The sequence below is a fragment of the Triticum aestivum genome, chromosome 7B (assembly GCF_018294505.1).
Source record: "Triticum aestivum cultivar Chinese Spring chromosome 7B, IWGSC CS RefSeq v2.1, whole genome shotgun sequence".
NCBI classification, from domain to species: Eukaryota; Viridiplantae; Streptophyta; class Magnoliopsida; order Poales; family Poaceae; genus Triticum; species Triticum aestivum.
This window is the reverse complement of record NC_057813.1, coordinates 738314895-738337561: the sequence shown is the minus strand read 5'-3', so window position 1 is coordinate 738337561 and position 22667 is coordinate 738314895. Positions and strand designations below refer to the sequence as shown.

At 46.5% G+C, this 22667-nt stretch overlaps 1 protein-coding gene across 1 annotated transcript; it reads left to right on the top strand.

The window, feature by feature from the left end:
• Positions 1–18239: 18239 nt before the first annotated feature.
• Positions 18240–19301, top strand: LOC123158684 (BTB/POZ and MATH domain-containing protein 2). Its single transcript, XM_044576583.1, has one exon. The coding sequence runs from the start codon at positions 18240–18242 to the stop codon at positions 19299–19301; it is 1062 nt and encodes a 353-aa protein (XP_044432518.1).
• Positions 19302–22667: the final 3366 nt, after the last annotated feature.

Below are 22667 nucleotides of genomic sequence, written 5' to 3'. Positions count from 1 at the left end.
TCGCTAAGACGCCCGACTGCGGCATTTCTTTTAAGCCCTTTATGTGGTGTCGCTTAGACGCCCAACTGCGGCATGCATTTTATTTATTTACCTTTCGAGGCGTCGCTCCAGACACCCGATCGGTTTTCAGTTATTTATTTTATTTATCAAGTCCTGCAATATTATCGTTGTTATATGAGCATCATCCTTTATTCATGACGCATTCATGCATTCATTGATTATATCTTTTGTCCGAACTGTCTTGCGAGTACTTTCAAAGTACTCACCTGGCTTGTTGATTTGGCCAGATGTTGATGAAGGCGATCCCATGGATGAAGAGTTTGATAGCGAGTCCGACGCCTAGAGGAGTCCCAGTCAGTCCCGTGCAATCCTGTTTTGGTCATTGTATTATCCGCTTCCGCAAACCTCCGAATAAATTCATCGAGCCTCCCCCGACGCTCGATGAGCTGCCAGTTAGGAGTCAAGTTATCCACCACCTTTTCCTCGAGCTAGTAGCATGCCACCACACACCTGTGTCATAACCGCCCATATGTAAGATATTGGCAAGTTTGTAATAAATAGTTGAGCAGCCTCAGCTCAACCCTGTAATATATTTGATGCTACTGGTTCTCTGTTTATCAAGCATTTGTTTACCAGAAAGGATGACTTTTTCCTATACTGGGATTTAAAGATCGATTTTCTCAATATTTATTTATTGAAAAAGTCGGTCGTGACAGATATATATACCCCCTCTCGACCATGATAACCTATACAACGGCAGCACCCCCCTCGGCCCTCTCACTCGACCAAAACTCTCGAGGCCACCCAAATTTACCAAGTTAAAAGAGCGTTGTCATCGAGGCCACTCCAAACCCTTGAAGCGTTGTGTCGAGGCCACCCCAAACCCTAGAGAAGCTACGTCGAGGCCACTAACATGATTCCTTATTGTGATTAGCTAGCTAGTTCTATGTTTGCCACTAATATATATATATATATATATATATATATATATATATATATATATATATATCCATCTGTACCATGTTTGAATAATAATTGACATGTTGTAAATATTTGCAGAAACTATGGAGCACTCTCGAGACGGAGCAACAGAAGCGATGTTGGGGCACATAATCGCACAAGGAAGTGATGAAGTTGCGTCATTTCTCAACGACACCGATGGTCAGGAAGGACTGGGTGAAGAAGAGTGCTCTGTTCATGATGGCTTCGGCCCATTAATGCCGGTACAAGAAGAGGGCTATGTTCATGATGGCTCCGGTGACACAATGGAGGTACAAGAAGGAGACCGTGCTGACTGCTCCGGTGACCGAACCGAGTCCGGCTAGGTATATATATATTAGTTAAGCCCGTGCTGACTAGTTAATTGATGCATCCATTGTTTTGGTATATGTACACATATTAATTACTCTCGTCTTTCTTCCTTTTAATTTCTAGCCCTCCGGATCGAGCACAACTTCGGTAAGGAGACGAGGGCCGAAGAAAAAGTTGAGCTCGGATGAAAGGTTTGAGATCATAGAAATCGCGCCCGACGGCGAACCGATTGAACCCATCCGGACAAAGAACACATTTTCTGCTCAGTGTCGGGTTCTTGTTAGGGACAAGATCCCGATCAGGATCCAGCAATGGTCTAATCCTAAGGAGGAAGACCCTGAGGTGTCTTATGTCAATGATATGCAGAAAGAAGATCTTTGGACTCAGCTGAAGGCAAATTTCACCCTACCGCCAGAGGAGGATCCGGAGAAGCCAGTTAAAGAGCAATTAATCAAGTCTTGTGCTCTTAAGAAGATGGCAACCCTATTCAGGAGGTGGAGAAAGAGCTGAACAAGTTTGTCGACAAAAAAAAAGACACCAGAATTCATCGGCAAATATGAGAAGATCAAAGATCATTGGCCCGCATTTGTGGCCCACAAGAAATCGGAAAAGAGTACGAAGATGTCGGTGACAAACAAGCAAAATGTTGCGAAGAAGAAGCTTCACCATCACACGGGGTCAGGTGGCTACCTCAAAGCCCGGCCTAATTGGTCCAATGCTGAGAATGATCTGCCTGAAAAAGGGATCGAATCAGAGACAATGAGATGGCCAGACCGTTGCCGGACTTGGTTCTTTGGCACTATATCAATGCAGCGCAGCAAGGGACGTTCGTTCCAGACAGGGAGAAGGACGAGCTCACAATGGCCCTTGGGAATCCTGAGCACCCTGGACGGACACGAGGCACGCCAGGCTCCATTCCGTGGAAGGTTGGTTTTCCGGATGTAGGGGGTTACAAAACCCACGAGAGGAGGAAGAAACTGGAGCAGGGCCAACTGCAGGCGCTGCACGAAAGGGTAATGGGGCTAGTGTTGGGGAACGTTGTAGAAAATTAAAAATTTTCCTATTGTTTCACCAAGATTCATCTATGAGTTCATCTAAGCAATGAGTCAAGGGAGTGAGTTTGCATCTACATACCACTTGTAGATCGCGTACGGAAGCATTAGAGGGAACAGTGGTGATGGAGTCGTACTCGCCGTGATTCAGATCACCGATGACCAAGTGCTGAACGGACAACACCTCCGCGTTCAACACACGTACGGTACGGGCGACGTCTCCTCCTTCTTGATCCAGCAAGGGGGAAGGAGAGGTTGAGGAAGAAGGATCCAGCAGCAGCACGACGGCGTGATGATCGTGGAGAGGCAGTACTCCGACAGGGCTTCGCCAAGCACACAACGGAGGAGGAGAGGTGTTGGGGAGGGGAGGGGCTGCGCCTTGGCTTGGGTGTTCAGCCCTCCCCTCACCCCTCTATTTATAGGGGAAGGGGCAAGGGGGGCCGGCCCCTCTAGATGGGATCTAGAGGGGGGGCGGCGGCCAGGGAGGGGGGACTTGTCCCCCAAGCAAAGGGGGCGCCCCCTCTAGGGTTCCCCCCCAACCCTAGGCGCATGGGCCCAAGGGGGGCGCGCCCAGCCCTCCAGGGGCTGGCTCCTGCCCCACGCGGCCCATGTGGCCCCCCCGGGAGGGGTGGCCCCTCCCGGTGGACCCCCGGAACCCTTCCGGTGGCCCCGGTACAATACCGATATGCCCCCGAAACCTTCCGGTGTCCGTATGACAACTTCCCATATATAAATCTTTACCTCCGGACCATTCCGGAACTCCTCGTGATGTTCGGGATCCCATCCGGGACTCCGAACAACTTTCGATAATCACATACAAGTCTTCCTAATAACCCTAGCGTCGCCGAACCTTAAGTGTGTAGACCGTACGGGTTCGGGAGACACGCAGACATGACCGAGACGGCTCTCTGGTCAATAACCAACAGCGGGATCTGGATACCCATGTTGGCTCCCACATGCTCCTCGATGATGTCATCAGATGAACCACGATGTCGAGGATTCAAGCAACCCCGTATACTATTCCCTTTGTCAATCGGTGTGTTACTTGCCCGAGACTCGATCGTCGGTATCCCAATACCTCGTTAGTCTCGTTACCGGCAAGTCACTTTACTCGTACCGTAATGCATGATCCCGTGACCAAACACTTGGTCACTTTGAGCTCATTATGATGATGCACTACCGAGTGGGCCCAGTGATACCTCTCCGTCATACGGAGTGATAAATCCCAGTCTCGATCCGTGTCAACCCAACAGACACTTTCGGAGATACCTGTAATGCACCTTTATAGTCACCCAGTTACGTTGTGACGTTTGGTACACCCAAAGCACTCCTACGGTATCCGGGAGTTACACGATCTCATGGTCTAAGGAAGAGATACTTGACATTGGAAAAGCTCTAGCAAAACGAACTACACGATCTTGTGCTATGCTTAGGATTGGGTCTTGTCCATCACATCATTCTCCTAATGATGTGATCCCGTTGTCAATGACATCTAATGTCCATAGTCAGGAAACCATGACTATCTGTTGACCAACGAGCTAGTCAACTAGAGGCTTACTAGGGACGTATTGTGGTCTATGTATTCACAGGTGTGTTACGATTTCCGGATAATACAATTATACCATGAATAAAAGACAATTATCATGAACAAGGAAATATAATAATAATGCTTTTATTATTGCCCCTAGGGCATATTTCCAACACTCTCCCACTTGCACTAGAGTCAATAGTCTAGTTACATTGTGATGAATCGAACACCCATAGAGTTCTGGTGTTGATCATGTTTTGCTCGCGAGAGAGGTTTAGTCAACGGATCTGCGACATTCAGATCCGTATGTACTTTGCAAATATCTATGTCTCCATCTTGAACATTTTCACGGATGGAGTTGAAACGACGCTTGATGTGCCTGGTCTTCTTGTGAAACCTGGGCTCCTTGGCAAGGGCAATAGCTCCAGTGTTGTCACAGAAGAGTTTGATCGGTCCCGACGCATTGGGTATGACTCCTAGGTCGGTGATGAACTCCTTCACCCAAATAGCTTCATGCGCTGCCTCCGAGGCTGCCATGTACTCCGCTTCACATGTAGATCCCGCCACGACGCTCTGCTTGCAGCTGCACCAGCTTACTGCTCCACCATTCAACATATACACGTATCCGGTTGGTGACTTAGAGTCATCCAGATCTGTGTCGAAGCTAGCGTCAACGTAACCCTTTACGACGAGCTCTTTGTCACCTCCATAAATGAGAAACATGTCCTTTGTCCTTTTCAGGTACTTCAGGATATTCTTGACCGCTGTCCAGTGTTCCTTGCCGGGATTACTTTGGTATCTACCTACCAAACTTACGGCAAGGTTTACATCAGGTCTGGTACACAGCATGGCATACATAATAGATCCTATGGCTGAAGCATAGGGGATGACACTCATCTCTTCTTTTTCTTTTGCCGTGGTCGGGCATTGAGCCGAGCTCAATCTCACACCTTGCAATACAGGCAAGAACCCCTTCTTAGACTGATCCATTTTGAACTTCTTCAAAATCTTATCAAGGTATGTGCTTTGTGAAAGACCTATGAGGCGTCTCGATCTATCTCTATAGATCTTGATGCCTAATATATAAGAAGCTTCTCCAAGGTCCTTCATTGAAAAACACTTATTCAAGTAGGCCTTAATGCTGTCCAAGAATTCTATATCATTTCCCATCAAAAGTATGTCATCTACATACAATATGAGAAATGCTACAGAGCTCCCACTCACTTTCTTGTAAACGCAGGCTTCTCCATAAGTCTGCATAAACCCAAACGCTTTGATCATCTCATCAAAGCGAATGTTCCAACTCCGAGATGCTTGCACCAGCCCATAAATGGATCGCTGGAGCTTGCACACTTTGTTAGCATTCTTAGGATCGACAAAACCCTCCGGCTGCATCATATACAATTTTTCCTTAAGATGCCCATTAAGGAATGCCGTTTTGACGTCCATCTGCCATATCTCATAATCATAGTATGCGGCAATTGCTAACATGATTTGGACGGACTTAAGCTTCGCTACGGGAGAGATAGTCTCATCGTAGTCAATCCCTTGAACTTGCCGATAACCCTTAGCGACAAGTCGAGCTTTATAGATGGTGGCATTACCATCCGCGTCCGTCTTCTTATTAAAGATCCATTTGTTTTCTATCGCTCACCGATCATCGGGCAAGCCAGTCAAAGTCCATACTTTGTTTTCATACATGGATTCTATCTCGGATTTCATGGCTTCTAGCCATTTGTTGGAATCTGGGCCCGCCATTGCTTCTTCATAGTTCGAAGGTTCACCGTTGTCCAACAACATGATTTCCAGGACAGGGTTGCCGTACCACTCTGGTGCGGAACGTGTCCTTGTGGACCTACGAAGTTCAGTAGCAACTTGATCCGAAGTACCTTGATCATCATCATTGTTTTCCTCTTCAGTTGGTGTAGGCATCACCGGAACATTTTCCTGTGCTGCACTACTATCCCGTTCAAGAGGTAGTACTTCATCGAGTTCTACTTTCCTCCCACTTACTTCTTTCGAGAGAAACTCTTTTTCCAGAAAGGATCCGTTCTTGGCAACAAAGATCTTGCCCTCGGATCTTAAGTAGAAGGTATACCCAATGGTTTCTTTAGGGTATCCTATGAAGACGCATTTTTCCGACTTGGGTTCGAGCTTTTCAGGTTGAAGTTTCTTGACATAAGCATCGCATCCCCAAACTTTTAGAAACGACAGCTTAGGTTTCTTCCCAAACCATAATTCATACGGTGTCGTCTCAACGGATTTAGACGGTGCCCTATTTAAAGTGAATGTAGCTGTCTCTAGAGCGTATCCCGAAAATGATAGCGGTAAATCGGTAAGAGACATCATAGACCGCACCATATGCAATAGAGTGCGATTACGACGTTCGGACACACTGTTTCGCTGAGGTGTTCCAGGCGGCGTGAGTTGTGAAACGATTCCACATTTTCTTAAGTGTGTACCAAATTCGTGACTTAAATATTCTCCTCCATGATCCGATCGTAAGAATTTTATCTTTCGGTCACGTTGATTCTCTACTTCATTCTGAAATTCCTTGAACTTTTCAAAGGTCTCAGACTTGTGTTTCATCAAGTAGACATACCCATATCTACTCAAGTCATCAGTGAGAGTGAGAACACAACGATATCCTCCGCGAGCCTCAACGCTCATTGGACCACACACATCGGTATGTATGATTTCCAACAAGTTGGTTGCTCGCTCCATTGTTCCGGAGAACGGGGTCTTGGTCATTTTGCCCATGAGGCATGGTTCGCATGTGTCAAATGATTCATAATCGAGAGACTCTAAAAGTCCATCAGCATGGAGCTTCTTCATGCGCTTGACACCAATGTGAGCAAGGCAGCAGTGCCACAAGTATGTGGGACTATCGTTATCAACTTTACATCTTTTGGTATTCACGCTATGAATATGTGTAACATTACGTTCGAGATTCATCAAGAATAAACCATTGACCATCGGGGCATGACCATAAAACATGTCTCTCACATAAATAGAACAACCATTATTCTCGGATTTAAATGAGTAGTCATCTCGTATTAAACGAGATCCAGATACAATGTTCATGCTCAAACTTGGCACCAAATAACAATTATTGAGGTTTAAAACTAATCCCGTAGGTAAATGTAGAGGTAGCGTTCCGACGGCGATCACATCGACCTTGGAACCATTCCCGACGCGCATCGTCACCTCGTCCTTCGCCAGTCTCCGCTTATTCCACAACTCCTGCTGTGAGTTACAAATGTGAGCAACGGCACCGGTATCAAATACCCAGGAGTTACTACGAGTACTGGTAAGGTACACATCAATTACATGTATATCAAATATACCTTTAGTGTTGCAGGCCTTCTTGTCCGCTAAGTATTTGGGGCAGTTCCGCTTCCAGTTACCCTTCCCCTTGCAATAAAAGCACTCAGTGTCAGGCTTGGGTCCATTCTTTGACTTCTTCCCAGCAACTGGCTTACCGGGCGCGGCAACATCTTTGCCGTCCTTCTTGAAGTTCTTCTTACCCTTGCCCTTCTTGAACTTAGTGGTCTTATTGACCATCAACACTTGATGTTCTTTCTTGATTTCAACCTCTGCTGACTTCAGCATTGAAAATGCTTCAGGAATGGTCTTCACCATCCCCTGCATATTGTAGTTCATCACAAAGCTCTTGTAGCTCGGTGGGAGCGACTGAAGGATCCTGTCAATGACCGCCTCATCCGGGAGGTTAATGTCCAGCTGGGACAGGCGGTTGTGCAACACAGACATTTTGAGTATGTTCTCACTGACAGAACTATTTTCCTCCATCTTACAACTATAGAACTTGTCTGAGACTTCATATCTCTCGACCCGCGCATGAGCTTGGAAAACTAGTTTCAGCTCCTCGAACATCTCATATGCTCCGTGTTGCTCAAAACGCTTTTGGAGCCCCGGTTCTAAGCTGTAAAGCATGCCGCACTGAACGAGGGAGTAATCATCAGCACGAGACTGCCAAGCATTCATAATGTCTTGGTCCTCTGGGATGGGAGCGTCACCTAGCGGTCCTTCTAGGACATATTGTTTCCTGGCAGCTATGAGGATGATCCTCAGGTTCCGGACCCAGTCCGTATAGTTGCTGCCATCATCTTTCAGCTTGGTTTTCTCTAGGAACGCGTTGAAGTTCATGTTGACATGAGCGTTGGCCATTTGATCTACAAGACATATTTTGCAAAAAGTTTTAGACTAAGTTCATGATAATTAAGTTCATCTAATCAAATTATTTTAATGAACTCCCACTCAGATTAGACATCCCTCTAGTCGTCTAAGTGTTACACGATCCGAGTCGACTAGGCCGTGTCCGATCATCACGTGAGACGGACTAGTCATCATCGGTGAACATCTCCATGTTGATCGTATCTTCCATACGACTCATGTTCGACCTTTCGGTCTCTTGTGTTCCGAGGCCATGTCTGTACATGCTAGGCTCGTCAAGTTAACCCTAAGTGTTCTGCATGTGTAAATCTGTCTTACACCCGTTGTATGTGAATGTAAGGATCTATCACACCCGATCATCACGTGGTGCTTCGAAACGACGAACTTTAGCAATGGTGCACAGTTAGGGGGAACACTTTCTTGAAATTATTATAAGAGATCATCTTATTTACTACCGTCGTTCTAAGTAAACAAGATGCATAAACATAATAAACATCACATGCAATTATATAGTAGTGACATGATATGGCCAATATCATATAGCTCCTTCGATCTCCATCTTCGGGGCTCCATGATCATCTTCGTCACCGGCATGACACCATGATCTCCATCATCATGATCTCCATCATCGTGTCTTCATGAAGTTGTCACGCCAACGACTACTTCTACTTCTATGGCTAACGCGTTTAGCAATAAAGTAAAGTAATTTACATGGCGTTCTTCAATGACACACAGGTCATACAAAAATAAAGACAACTCCTATGGCTCCTGCCGGTTGTCATACTCATCGACATGCAAGTCGTGATTCCTATTACAAGAACATGATCTCATACATCACAATATATCATTCATCATTCATCACAACTTCTGGCCATATCACATCACATGACAATTGCTGCAAAAACAAGTTAGACGTCCTCTAATTGTTGTTGCATCTTTTACGTGGCTGCAATTGGGTTCTAGCAAGAACGTTTTCTTACCTACGAATAACCACAACGTGATTTTGTCAACTTCTATTTACCCTTCATAAGGACCCTTTTCATCGAATCTGCTTCAACTAAAGTGGGAGAGACAGACACCCGCGAGCCACCTTATGCAACTAGTGCATGTCAGTCGGTGGAACCGGTCTCACGTAAGCGTACGTGTAAGGTTGGTCCGTGCCGCTTCATCCCACAATACCGCTGAAGCAAGATAAGACTAGTAGCGGCAAGCAAGTTGACAAGATCTACGCCCACAACAAAATTGTGTTCTACTCGTGCAATAAAGAACTACGCATAGACCTAGCTCATGATGCCAATGTTGGGGAACATTGCAGAAAATTAAAAATTTTCCTACGGTTTCACCAAGATCCATCTATGAGTTCATCTAAGCAACGAGTCAAGGGAGTGAGTTTGCATCTACATACCACTTGTAGATCGCGTACGGAAGCGTTCGAGGGAACGGTGATGATGGAGTCGTACTCGCCGTGATTCAGATCACCGATGACCAAGTGCTGAACGGACAGCACCTCCGCGTTCAACACACGTATGGTACGGGCGACGTCTCCTCCTTCTTGATCCAGCAAGGGGGAAGGAGAGGTTGAGGAAGAAGGCTCCAGCAGCAGCACGACAGCGTAATGATGGTGGAGAGGCAGTACTCCGACAGGGCTTCGCCAAGCACACAACAGAGGAGGGGAGGTGTTGGGGAGGGGAGGGGCTGCGCCTTGGCTTGGGTGTTCAGCCCTCCCCTCACCCCTCTATTTATAGGGGAAGGGGCAAGGGGGGGCGGCCCCTCTAGATGGGATCTAGAGGGGGGGCGGCGGCCAGGGAGGGGGGATTTGCCCCCCAAGCAAAGGGGGCGCCCCCTCTAGGGTCCCGCCCCCCAACCCTAGGCGCATGGGCCCAAGGGGGAGGGCGCGCCCAGCCCTCCAGGGGCTGGCTCCTGCCCCACACGGCCCATGTGGCCCCCCCGGGAGGGGTGGCCCCTCCCGGTGGACCCCCGGAACCCTTCCGGTGGCCCCGGTACAATACCGATATGCCCCCGAAACCTTCCGGTGTCCGTATGACAACTTCCCATATATAAATCTTTACCTCCGGACCATTCCAGAACTCCTCGTGACGTCTGGGATCCCATCCGGGACTCCGAACAACTTTCGGTAATCAAATACAAGTCTTCCTAATAACCCTAGCGTCGTCGAACCTTAAGTGTGTAGACCCTACGGGTTCGGGAGACACGCAGACATGACCGAGACGGCTCTCTGGTCAATAACCAACAGCGGGATCTGGATACCCATGTTGGCTCCCACATGCTCCTCGATGATGTCATCGGATGAACCACGATGTCGAGGATTCAAGCAACCCCGGATACTATTCCCTTTGTCAATCGGTGTGTTACTTGCTCGAGACTCGGTCATCGGTATCCCAATACCTCGTTAGTCTCGTTACCGGCAAGTCACTTTACTCGTACCGTAATGCATGATCCCGTGACCAAACACTTGGTCACTTTGAGCTCATTATGATGATGCACTACCCCAGTGATACCTCTCCGTCATACGGAGTGACAAATCCCAGTCTCGATCCGTGTCAACCCAACAGACACTTTCAGAGATACCTGTAATGCACCTTTATAGTCACCCAGTTACGTTGTGACGTTTGGTACACCCAAAGCACTCCTACGGTATCCGGGAGTTACACGATCTCATGGTCTAAGGAAGAGATACTTGACATTGGAAAAGCTCTAGCAAAACGAACTACACGATCTTGTGCTATGCTTAGGATTGGGTCTTGTCCATCACATCATTCTCCTAATGATGTGATCCCGTTGTCAATGACATATAATGTCCATAGTCAGGAAACCATGACTATCTGTTGACCAACGAGCTAGTCAACTAGAGGCTTACTAGGGACGTATTGTGGTCTATGTATTCACACGTGTATTACGATTTCCGGATAATACAATTATAGCATGAATAAAAGACAATTATCATGAACAAGGAAATATAATAATAATGTTTTATTATTGCCTCTAGGGCATATTTCCAACAGCTAGAGGAACGAGAAGCAACAGATCGCAGCAAACGACCTGTCGAAGCTTCCCCCGAAGCTACCCCGCCATCTCAGCGGAGAAGCAGCGTGGCTTCCACCGAGCTGCTTCAGCCGGAGCATGTCTTGATGGCTCCTGCCAGCTATCCCGTGGATGCTATCAAGGACTCTCAAAATTGCCACATTATGACGCGATGGATGAATTTGAAGGTCAAGGCGGCTGTTGGCTCTGTTTATCCTACTGGACACGGAGCAACTTATCACTGCCGGCCGATTCCAGAAGGATATGCTATGGTGGTGGTGGATGAAATAACGGAGGGATTTGAGGACCTCCTGCTTGACCACCCTACCGGTGAAGGGGAGACTAGGCTGGGTTCTGCTCTGAAGACTCCATGCCTATGGCGGAAGGAGCTCAACAACCTTCCGAACTGGACGCCTCTGCCTCCTCCTCCTCCTCCGGCGAGTCAGGGCACTCCGCCTCCTCCACCGCCTCCTCCTCCGACGAGTGACGATCAGGGCATGCGTGGCAGCACTCCGCTGCCTTCTCCGCCTGCACCGGCGCTCCCGGGCAGCCAGCAGCCTCCTCCTTCTCCGCCTCGCTAGCAAGGGCGGAAGAGACCCGCCGCCGCCCTGGCTGCTCCGGCGCGTCGTACTCCTTCTCCTCCACCTCGTAAGCAAGCACGAAAGAAGACAGACACCGCAGCCGCTTCGTCTGCTCCGGCATCTAGCAGCACAACCAGAGGCGGGAGGTAATACATATATGGTCCACCTCTCAAGCCTCTTGGGAAATTACCGTATGAGAGGACCGAGGAGGAAAATGATACGATCGTGCGGACCCACGTGAAGGAGTTCTTTGAAGGGGTGAAAGCAAAGAGACATCCACCTCTGGAGGAGAAGGTAGATCCGGTGAAAGGAAAGCGCACTCTCGATGCTCTAAGGAAACCGGCAAAGTCTCCGCCGAGAACCAACTATGAGCGCATTACTGCAAAGACATATCTCCAAGCGGAGCGGTCGGGAAATACTGTCAGACATCTAAGGTCAAGAGAACGAGCAGCTGCGAAAAAAATTGACCAGCTCTGCGAACAAGCAAACCAATCGTGCCCCCCGCTCAATGTGTCTAGCGGCAACATCGTCACTAATGCTCCGGGGACGGTGGCCGGTTATGGAAATCTTGAAGATTATCTGCCTGACGATCAACTTCCTGATTTCTTCGAGGTGGACGAACACAGATACGAGTACTGGAAGCCTCTCGTCAAAGATGAAAAATCTCTGACAACAATGATGCAAAGAATCCATAATTGGTACATGAAAACCTGCAGAGAGTCTGGGGGGACGAATGCTTTGTATCTGAATATTAAAGAGGAGCACGACCTCGTTGCAACTGATCTGTTGACTGTTCCATTTGATGAGTTCTTCACGTTCTTCAATCAAAAGGCCCTCGATAAGCTAATGGTCTTTTGCTACTGTCTGTAAGTACTATTTCTGTCATTAAGTCTCTATATATAGCTCGGCTCTTTCATTGCATGTATTTATAATTAATTATCATCAATATATATGCAGATTGAAGATCGTCGAGTGCAAAAAACAAGAAATTTATGATATTGGGTTCATTAACACAAATATCATAGATGAATTTCTGGTTAAAAAGGACGTCAAAGAGGCCGAGGACAACTTGCTACGATTGTTGATCAAAAATCAAAACAAAGATACCATACTCTTTCCTTACAACGGCAAGTGAGTGTTCCTGTCGTGTGCATATTCGGTTTCCCTTATTACTCGAGCGAGGTTATAGTAATGTAATTGATGAGTTATGCATGTGTGCGCAGGTACCACTATGTTCTTCTGGAGATTAAGCTTGAGCCGGGACTAGTAACCGTCTTAGACTTGAGACGGAAAGATCCCGAAACCTATGCGGACATGACTGAATTGCTCAACAAGTAAGTTCAATCGATCATTAATGCACCATATCGCCAACTTTTTGTTCATTTCCTGATATCTCAAGTAATAATAATTATTTTCTTTGTCTTGCAGGGTTTGGGAACAGTTCACCGCAGAAGCTCCGGGACTGCCGAAGGAGCTGCGATATACATACCCGAAAGTAAGTACTACTGGCTAGCTAGTTGCGCGCATCTCACGTTGATTCTATAGCTATACTTTCATTATTGCCATTTATAATGCTTCATTATCAGTTTGATTGACCTCTATTTCTCGTAAATTGCTTGTGGCAGGAATAAGGGAGTGATTTCTGAGGATACTACGTGTGCGAGTTCATCCACAACGCGACTTTGAAAAACAAGCGGGGCTACTCTAAAAGACAATATGAAGCGCGTAAGCAATAATATTCACAATTTAATTTTATTACACCATCATTTCTGTTGAGTTTCATTCATATATATGTATTAATTAACCCCCTTCTTCAAATTGGACGTGGCAGATGCGGAATGAACTCCTAGAACCAGATCGCATGAAAGCAATTCAAGAGGAATTGGCGGGATTTTTTCCTGACCACGTCATCAATAAAGCTGGAGAATACCATGTGGAAGTTGATTTCAAATGCTAGGGGATTGTAATTAAGAGATCTTATACATAGTGTACATGTATGTAGCCAGTAGCATCGGATACATGATACGAAAACTTGTTGTTCGACCAATCTCTCGGAGAAGGAGAGGTCGATCGATCACTTCTCTCAGTATGCATGACGAACTTCTGTACTCAATGGTTCTCTCGATCACGTATGTATATAGTACGTAGCGTCGACCAAGCACGGACATAAGAGAGGACACTTCTCTCTATTAATTAGCTAGCTAACACAATATATGAAACACCTAAATTAACCCCCCAAAACCCCCAACCCCCCATCCTTTCAAAAAAAAACCCAGCCACTGGAATGCTGACACGTGGATGTCTTTTGATCCCGGTTGGTGCCACCAACCGGGACCAAAGGCCCCCCTGCCTGGGCTTGGCGCACCGGCCACGTGGAGGACCATCTGTCCCGGTTCGTGTTTGAACCGGGACTAAAGGGGGGAGGTATTAGTAACGACCCATTAGTCCCGGTTCATGAACCGGGACTAAAGGCCCTTACGAACCGGGACAAATGCCCTGTTTTCTACTAGTGTGCTACCACCCAATTCAAGGGGACGGGGAGGAGGAAATGGGGTCCGGAACATACCATTGGCGGGGACCGGCGTAATGTGGATCGATCCCTCACTAGCCGAAACCCGTAAAAGTAAAGCCCCACGGTGGCCAATGTGCCCGTGACTGTCGTCACTTTGCCTGATGTTGATGTGTGGAGCGTCCGCCGTGACAAGATCTAGCGTCGGCTTGTTGATGGGCGAGGCGCCCGATGCGATCTTCTCCAACTGCGCCCGGATATCGCCGAGATCTGCCTGAAGCTTCCCACCCGCCACGTCCACTGTGGGCCGCTAGATTGCGATGTCCTGGACGACCGGCTCGAGGGCGACGAGCGTTGGCTCCATCTTCGCGACCGCGGGAGCCATCCGATCCAGTGTTTGCTGGATTGATAGGAGGGCTTTGGCGATGCCACTCCGCTCCGCCGCCGCTTCCTCCAACTGCTTCTGGACATCCGTCCCCGGCATGATCTCCTTGAGGCTGCGGGTCTTTGACGCCAGATCGAGACCCGGAAGGGAAACATTTTGTGGGATTGAAGGCTCTGATTACCAGATGATACGGATCTAGGGTCTAGGTAGTTCGATTTATTCTTACTCAGCCAAATCAGTGGTACAATAGTGTCCTAGGGTTCATCAGCAAGAAGGGGATTGGGAGACGAGAGCCCGGAGGAGGAGGAGGGATACATCGCCCAACGGCGCCGGTTCAGTCTGTGATCTATCGATACTGCTTGCACGCGCCTTAAGTAGCCTCACTTACTCCACATTGGCCCAACCACTCGTCGGTTAGGCTTGGCAGACCTCCTGGGCCGGTCTGGCTGTGCTGGGCCTTGGCCTTCAGTGGTTCCGTGAAAAGCTTTTCCATCACTGCTCACAGCAAAACACCGTCAGCGTCGAATCAGCCATTCAGCCATCGCCTGCCGTCAGATGGTTCCAGCTTGCCGAGATGCCGGCTCCAGCAAAATTGGCCGCCGATTCCAGCTCGCCAACTTCGTAGTTCCCCTATGTGGCGAACGATGCAACAATCCAGATCTCCCGTTCTAGCAAATTTGGACGCCTGTTCCAGCTTCTGGCCCTGCTTATCCTAGCAGCCTGCGGCTGGTTGCAGCAAAGCAAGCTCGCCAGTTCTAGCTCATCGCCATGCTCTGGTTCCGGCTCGCCGCAATGGTCGGTTTGTACTGACGTGTCTGGCAAAAGGATCTGAAAGCAACAATCCTCCATTGGTTGGTTGAAGCAAAAAAATACCAGATTCCAGCAAAACAAAACATCAGATCCAGCAAAAAACAACTAAACAAGAAGAGTTGGTGTGGTCGATTTGTACCAAAAATGATAGCTACTTCCAGCAAAACAAAACATTGGATGGAGCAAAAACAAGTAAACAGGGCGAACTCGTGTGGTTGCTTTGTAGCAAAAAAAAGATAGCTACTTCCAGCAAAATCAAACACTGGCAAGGTGAACTCCCCCTGATTTTATTGTAGCAAACAAAAATGCTAGTTCCAACAAAGCAAAAGACTGGTTCCAGCAAAAAAAAATGCCGCCGGCGAGTGCGCGTCTGTTTCCAGCATATTGCGTGACTGATGGCAGCAATTACCGATGCTGGTTCCAGCAAAATGGCTGGCCGGTTGATGTAGAGGCAGTCGTGGGTTCCAGCACAAAAATCGCCGCAGCCGTCGTCCATCTTCACGGCAGAGACCACCTCGTTGGTCGTAGTAGTAGGGGCCGTTGGTTGCAGCATACCATCCTACCGTCGTCGTATTAGGTTGAAAAGTGGAAACACCAAGTTGTCGATGTAGCTTTGGCACCGTGCGTCCGTGCTCACCGAGAGTGGTGCTCCCGCACATCCGCAGCTTCATGTGTGCAGCCCCAGGACCGCAGCTCGCCACACACCTCTTCCATCGCCGGCAAGCTATTGATTGAAGGTAGGCCAGAGGGGAGAGAGAGGTGCACGGGATGAATGGTGGGCATGAATGGATAACCAAGAAAAATGTGTGGTGCGTGAGGGGATAAGGAAGAAGGAGCGTATGGGATAACTAAGAGGGAGCGTGTGGGGCTGAGAGGATGAGACCACACGTGGGCCGCACCATCGCCTTGGATCGAACGAAGCGTAAGCGACCGTCCAAGTGTTCCGCCGGCGCGCCGCAGGGAAACATTCCCCTTCCTTAATATTGTAATTTTGGATAAAAATGGTGATCATTATGCCTGTCAATTTTTTTAAATTTCCTTCCCTCCAACGAAAAAAAGATTTTCTATGAGCCCCAAATCTATGATGCTTTCACATTCCTCCGTTGGAATGCTAAATTTGTGATGCCTTAATATTCCACATTAATATATTTTTGGTAGTTGTACCAATTTGAGGCGGATGTTGAGTGTAGAGATGCCATATGGAAAAAGGTATATTAGAGGCGTTTTCTTAAGCATAAGGCATTGCAGATTCATAATGCATTGCAGAAATCCAAAGATATTTTTCCCTTTCTTTTTTTTGAGAAAACCACTGATCATATTAAAGCCCAGACATTACAGAAGGACACCCCACAAAGAAAGAAATAACACACAGGTCCTTCTCTAACACAGTTACGCCGGCGAGGAACCAGACATGCCAACGACGCGCCGCCCGCTGCATCTTCCAAACCTTGGAACGAAGATGATCCCCTACGGACGGGAAGTTGTCGAACCTCGAACTCCAGAGAGCCTCCATCCTTCGCCAAGCCAGCAGCACCGCCGGTCTTCAACATCAGCAACTTCGATTTCTTGATCTAGATCCGCCGCTCCGAGATCCAGCAGGGGAAGGAACGCGCAGGGCGGTTACCCAGGACCGCGGGCACGGGGGGAAGTCACCTGCTTGATGCCGAAGCTCCAAAGAACGCCGACGCCGGAGAGGAAGAAGACGACCCCAAAACACCGACTACCTCCGCCTCCGCCTGCAAGACGCCGCCGGTAAGCAACATACTCAAGCCTACGCTATGTACACGGCGAGATCCGGGGTTCCCCCACCCTCCCGCCACTGGAGCGGCCGGGGGAGGGAAGGGGAACCAGTGAATCGCCGCCGGCGAGGTGGATTGACTAGGTGGTTTCAAGAATTCGCCCTCCGGCACTGTGGCGGGGGAGGAGACGAGTCCTCTTTCATTCGATTATCTGTAGAAGTAATCAATATGGTTTCTGGTATAATACATATTAACCAAAGTTTGACTCGAATGGGAAAAAAGAGGCAACCACATTTACCTTTTCCTCTATATTTAGAATACATTTTAGCTTTTTATTTTAGAAAATGAGTAATGCAATAGAAGCAGCCAAATTTAAAATAATAGAATATGAGGACATAAATCATTACTATTGACTACCGAGTGATCAACAGTGAGACACCAAACAGTGAGACACCAAAAAAACAGTGAGACACCAAACAATTTGCTTGAACAGATCCTAAAATGCTAAAACGCACTACGTACTACCTCTATAAATTAATATATAATGGCTTAGATCACTAAAGTAACAATCTACGCAAAAACTTTTTACACTGCTTGTAAAATTTGCATTTTGTTTGAAGTAAAACCACGCAAAGTTTGACCAAATTTATCGTAAAAAAATGTTAATATCTACAAATTATTATATTATTTTATAAAAATTAGTTTCATGATACATCTAATGATATTAATTTCATATTATTAATTTCATTGTATAGTTGATCAAACTTTACAAAATTTGATTTCTGGCAAATTTTATATCTCGACTAATAATAAAATGAAGAGAGTAGTACTCCCTCCGTCCGGGTAGTACTTGGAAGTGGAAGCCATAATTGTGGAGTCCGGCCTCCGGAGTAGGCACCAGATCCCGAAGAGACTTTCGATCTCCTAACTAATTAGTACACACTTGCTCGTGTGTCAAATATGAACACATACGAGAATCGAACCGTCAGGCTCCATCATTTCTCGGTGGGACTACTACTGTATATAGGAGTATATATTTTGTGTTGTGGGTTCATGGATCACCTGCAATACAGATACATCGATCGATCATGTCCTTCGTGGGTGTATCTGTGGTCGACGGCGGCGTGCTCCTGGGCTCTCCCATCTCCCCGACCACCGCCGGCGCCAGCGGTTACCACTTGCTTGTCATCGAAGGCTACTCGCGCACTCCAGCCCTGCCTTATAGCGGTCCCATCGAGTCTCGTTGCTTCACAGTCGGAGGCTATAGGTGGTCCATCTACTGCGATCTCGTCGACAACGGCGGTTCCTTATCACTCGGTCTTTTCCTGGACGTGAACCCTGCCGGTCTCGTTAAGGCACACGTCGAGTTTAGTTTTGCTGACGAGACCAACGAAGAGCCCGCCAGTATCCATGGCAGTGAAATACTCGAGCTCCGCTGCGATCAGTGCCATAACGGGTTGAAGGACATCGAAATTGAGACCTTGAAGAAACGCCTCAGGGACGACAGTTTCACCATCCGGTGCGACATCGTGGTCCTAAATCCCACAAGCAACACTTCTCAGTTCATAGACGTGCCGCCGTCCGACATGCAACGGAACTTCACCAACCTTCTGCTGTCCAGGGAGGGGACCGACGTGGCCTTCCGGGTCAGCGGCGAGACATTCGCCGCCCACCGTTGTGTCCTGGCTGCCCGATCTACCGTTTTCAGGGCGGCACTCTTCAGCCCAATGAAGGAAGGAATGTCGTCCACTGTCGCCGCCATGCAGATAGACGACATGGACGCTGTGGTGTTCAAGGCAATGCTAGGGTTCATCTACGGCGACGTGCTGCCGGCGGTGAATGAGGAGGAGGACGAGGACGTCGTGTTGCTGCAGCACCTGCTTGTGGCGGCGGACAGGTATGACCTCCGCAGGCTGAGGCTGATGTGTGAGAAGAAGCTGCACGGGTACATCGGCGTGGGCACTGTGACGATCTTCATTGCGCTCGCCGAGCAGTACGGCTGTGATGGGCTGAAGAAGGCGTGCTATGAGTTCCTACGGTGTCCGGACAACCTGAGGGCGGTGGTGGACACAGACGGCTTTGATGACTTGTGCAGGAGTTGCCCCTCTCTTATGAAGGACATGATCCTTGGCGTGCTACCGCCAAAGTAGGACTTGATCATATTATTGCTGCCTCATCATATACTGGTGATTTATCAACTTCCCTTATTTACTCTCTTTGTCATTGCAGAAGGAACAGGGAATGAAGCCTCTTCGACTTCGATCGAGAAGACTCATGGACGCAGCAGCCAAGGAGTTTAACAGGCCGAGGCCGTGGGCACCATTTCTGACGCTGCATCAATGATGTATGGCTTTTTCTAGATTCCACCGAATTTCTACCTTCAGTATGCTTTCTCCCTTGCTGGCTATGGTGTATAGCATCTGTGCTTATGGGTGGATTTTTCATAAAAGTGTGCTTCCTGTGGATATTCGTATTCTCCATTTCTTTTTTCATTTACAAGCTTCCTTTTGAACCTTGTATGAAATCCTAGTGGTTTCCTTATTTGAATTGGTGAGAAATCCCTTCTGTGAGAAAAAAATTGGCGGAGAAAAACTGTCGTCATTTTTTTTGTATTGCCCTCGGACGTTTTTGTTAGTTTCATTTTCCCACCCTGGCGAGCAATATGCAATTTCCTTTTTACTGACTGCTTGAAACGAGGCAAGCCTGGGAAGATTGAGAGTACTGCTGGCTAGCGACCTTGAGCTAAGTATGCCTCTGCCGATGAATATTTTGGCCGTGTAAGTAAATAAACCGTAGCAAGATTTAGAAAAATTATATGGTCATGTGGCAAATTGAAGGGTGGAAATGTTTCACAAAAGAGCATTGCATGTTTTGAAAATTGTTTGTTTTGACCACATAGCCCAAAAAAAAGTTTGATAACATAATGGCAAAACATATTACAGGAAAAATGTGTAAATTAGTCAGATAAATTTCCATGGTATGTTCAACAAAATTTCCATGGTTTGTTCAAAGTAATTTACCAAGCTATTCAAAAAAATTACCATGGTTTGTCAAATAAATTTTCCATGGTGTAATAATTTTGCCATGGTCAAAATTAATTTACCATGCTATGTTCAAAATAAAATGTTCTGATGTGTGCAATTATATTTTTCATGCCACGTAAACAAAATTTTGCCACTGTCCAAAAACATGTTTTTGTCGATACAAAAAATTTAATGTGTAGAAAATGATTTTACTTAAAAACTGCAAGGAAAAAAAAATCTAAGATTGCCATATGAAAAGTAGAAAGATTTAAACAATTGTCATGAATATGCTAGAAATTGTTTAATGCTTGCCATGGGAGCATTAGAAAAAGACCTAAAATTTGCCATGTTTGGAAAGACCAAAAATATATGAATTTGCCATGTGATTTGTAATGTGTAGAATTGTCACACATAACAACTTACACAGGACAACAACCGTGCAAATTTTTTAAATTTTATTTTGAATATAGTGCTCAAATATTGATATGGAAATGAAGAGTACAAGTGTTCTTATTGATATGGAAATGAAGAGTACAAGTGTTGTTCTGTTAGAAATGGGGTGCTCGGGGTGTGACCAGTGGTGGTTGGGGGTCCTAGCTTGAGTGCGCTAGCACTCCTATCTCTACTTCTCTCCACGCCCAATCTCTCTGATCCTAATCTCTCCATTGCAAGAAAACACTTCCACTTTCAATGTTGTTTAGGTTCTTTACTTTCAAGTTACTATTGCTGTCCTTATCACAAAAATTTCATATTTATCATTCTAGTTTGTTTGGTTCTTGGGAAACTAATAGCGTCTGCAGAATCACAATTACTTCAGATAAGAACTGTGACAATTTGCGTGTGACAGAAATGTTACTTATAAATACTCACCTACACTCTTCGTTGGGACGATTGCAATTTCGGATACTTACACAAAAGTACTACAATGCCCTGTTTGGCTTGTAGGCTATCAGTTGCCAAGAGATTTGTACCTGGATGTTGTGCACACTCCCCTTGTGTGCTCCCTTAGGACACAGAGTAGTTATTCAACCTCATCTCACTCCAAACAGGCAACCTTGTTCTTTGCAACCCATACAAGTTTCCATTTTCTTCACTCATCAGTGACATATTTTTGAACACTTTGAGATGGTGGATTTCTTAAGCTTGCAAGAGCACACTGGATTGTTTCCATTTATTTTGCAATTGGGACACATGTCTACAAGGAATTGAGTAAATTTCTCAGGTCCCTAGAAGGACACAACCTCATCTAATGAGAAAAGGCTCAAATATGGTCTGACGGAAATCTATTCTCAGTTGTAAAATTCTGGATATATCCTCTTTTTCAAGTAGTTGCTGACAAGTGCTTAGAGTCCACAAATTCTGGCTCAATGTCATAGAAGAATCTTGAAAAACAAATTCCCATAAACCTTTTCGAGTACTGCCAAATAAGAAAGGTGGCCCAATAGCTTGTTGAGAAAGAGGGCCTCCACAATTAAAATGTGGCACTATCTCCAAAAGGTGTGTGGGAAACAATTTCAAGATTCTTGTATGACATTGAACCAGAGTATGTGGACTCAAAGAACTTGTGTGCAGCAGCTACAAAAAGAGGATTATCCATAATTTCCCAATTGAGAACATATTTCTTCTCTTGCCTCTCCATGGAAAGACAATATTTGAGGCCTTCACTCATTATATGAAGTGGTGGCCTTCTTGGAACTCCGGATGTCAACTCAGTTCCTTGTAGACATGCATGGCAAGTGCAAAATAAATAGAAAGAACCTATTGTGCTCTTGCAAGCTTAAGAAATCTACCATCTCAAAGTGTTCAAAAGTAAGTCATGGATGAGTGCAGAAAATGGAACCTTGTATGGGTTGGAATGGTTACCACTTTGGAACCATATGAGGTGGAATAACTAGTTGGTTTCCCATGGGAACATAGTAGGGGAGTCAGCACAACATCCAGGAACAAATCTCTTGGCAATACATTCCAAGTTGACACAGTTGTTTACCACTTGTCGGTGCGGAGGGATATGCTTCCCAGTTGTGTTAATGTGATATCAATAGAATCATAGGCTAAAACAAGTAGTAGAATCACATCGAAAAATACCTCATACTTGAGAAGTTGCTCCAACAATGTTCGCTCATTGCGTCCTAAAAGAATATTGCCTTGGTTAAAATGGAAGGTGCAAACAAACATATAACAAATGAAATGAAATTTTTTGGTTCTAGTATTACAAATCTCGTTAAGTCTTTCATGATAATCTCTTTCAAGAAACCCATTAATACATATCCTTGAACTAACAAAGTGGATGTTTCTTCTCTAATGAACTACTCATCAGAATCCTTCCTTGCATGGACAAACATCACATGATGATAATAAAAAGGTAATAACAAACCATGGCTAGATTCTATGCCTAAACATAAGTTTTCTATCAATTATTACCCGTTGTACCAATTGGGACGAGTCATTATCATCCTAGTTCCTTATGACTGGAGCTAATGAGGGTTCAGTCGC

Coding starts and splice junctions, on each gene's coding strand:
- LOC123158684 (XM_044576583.1), top strand. CDS start 18,240: ATGTCCTTCGTGGGTGTATCTGTGGTCGACGGCGGCGTGCTCCTGGGC.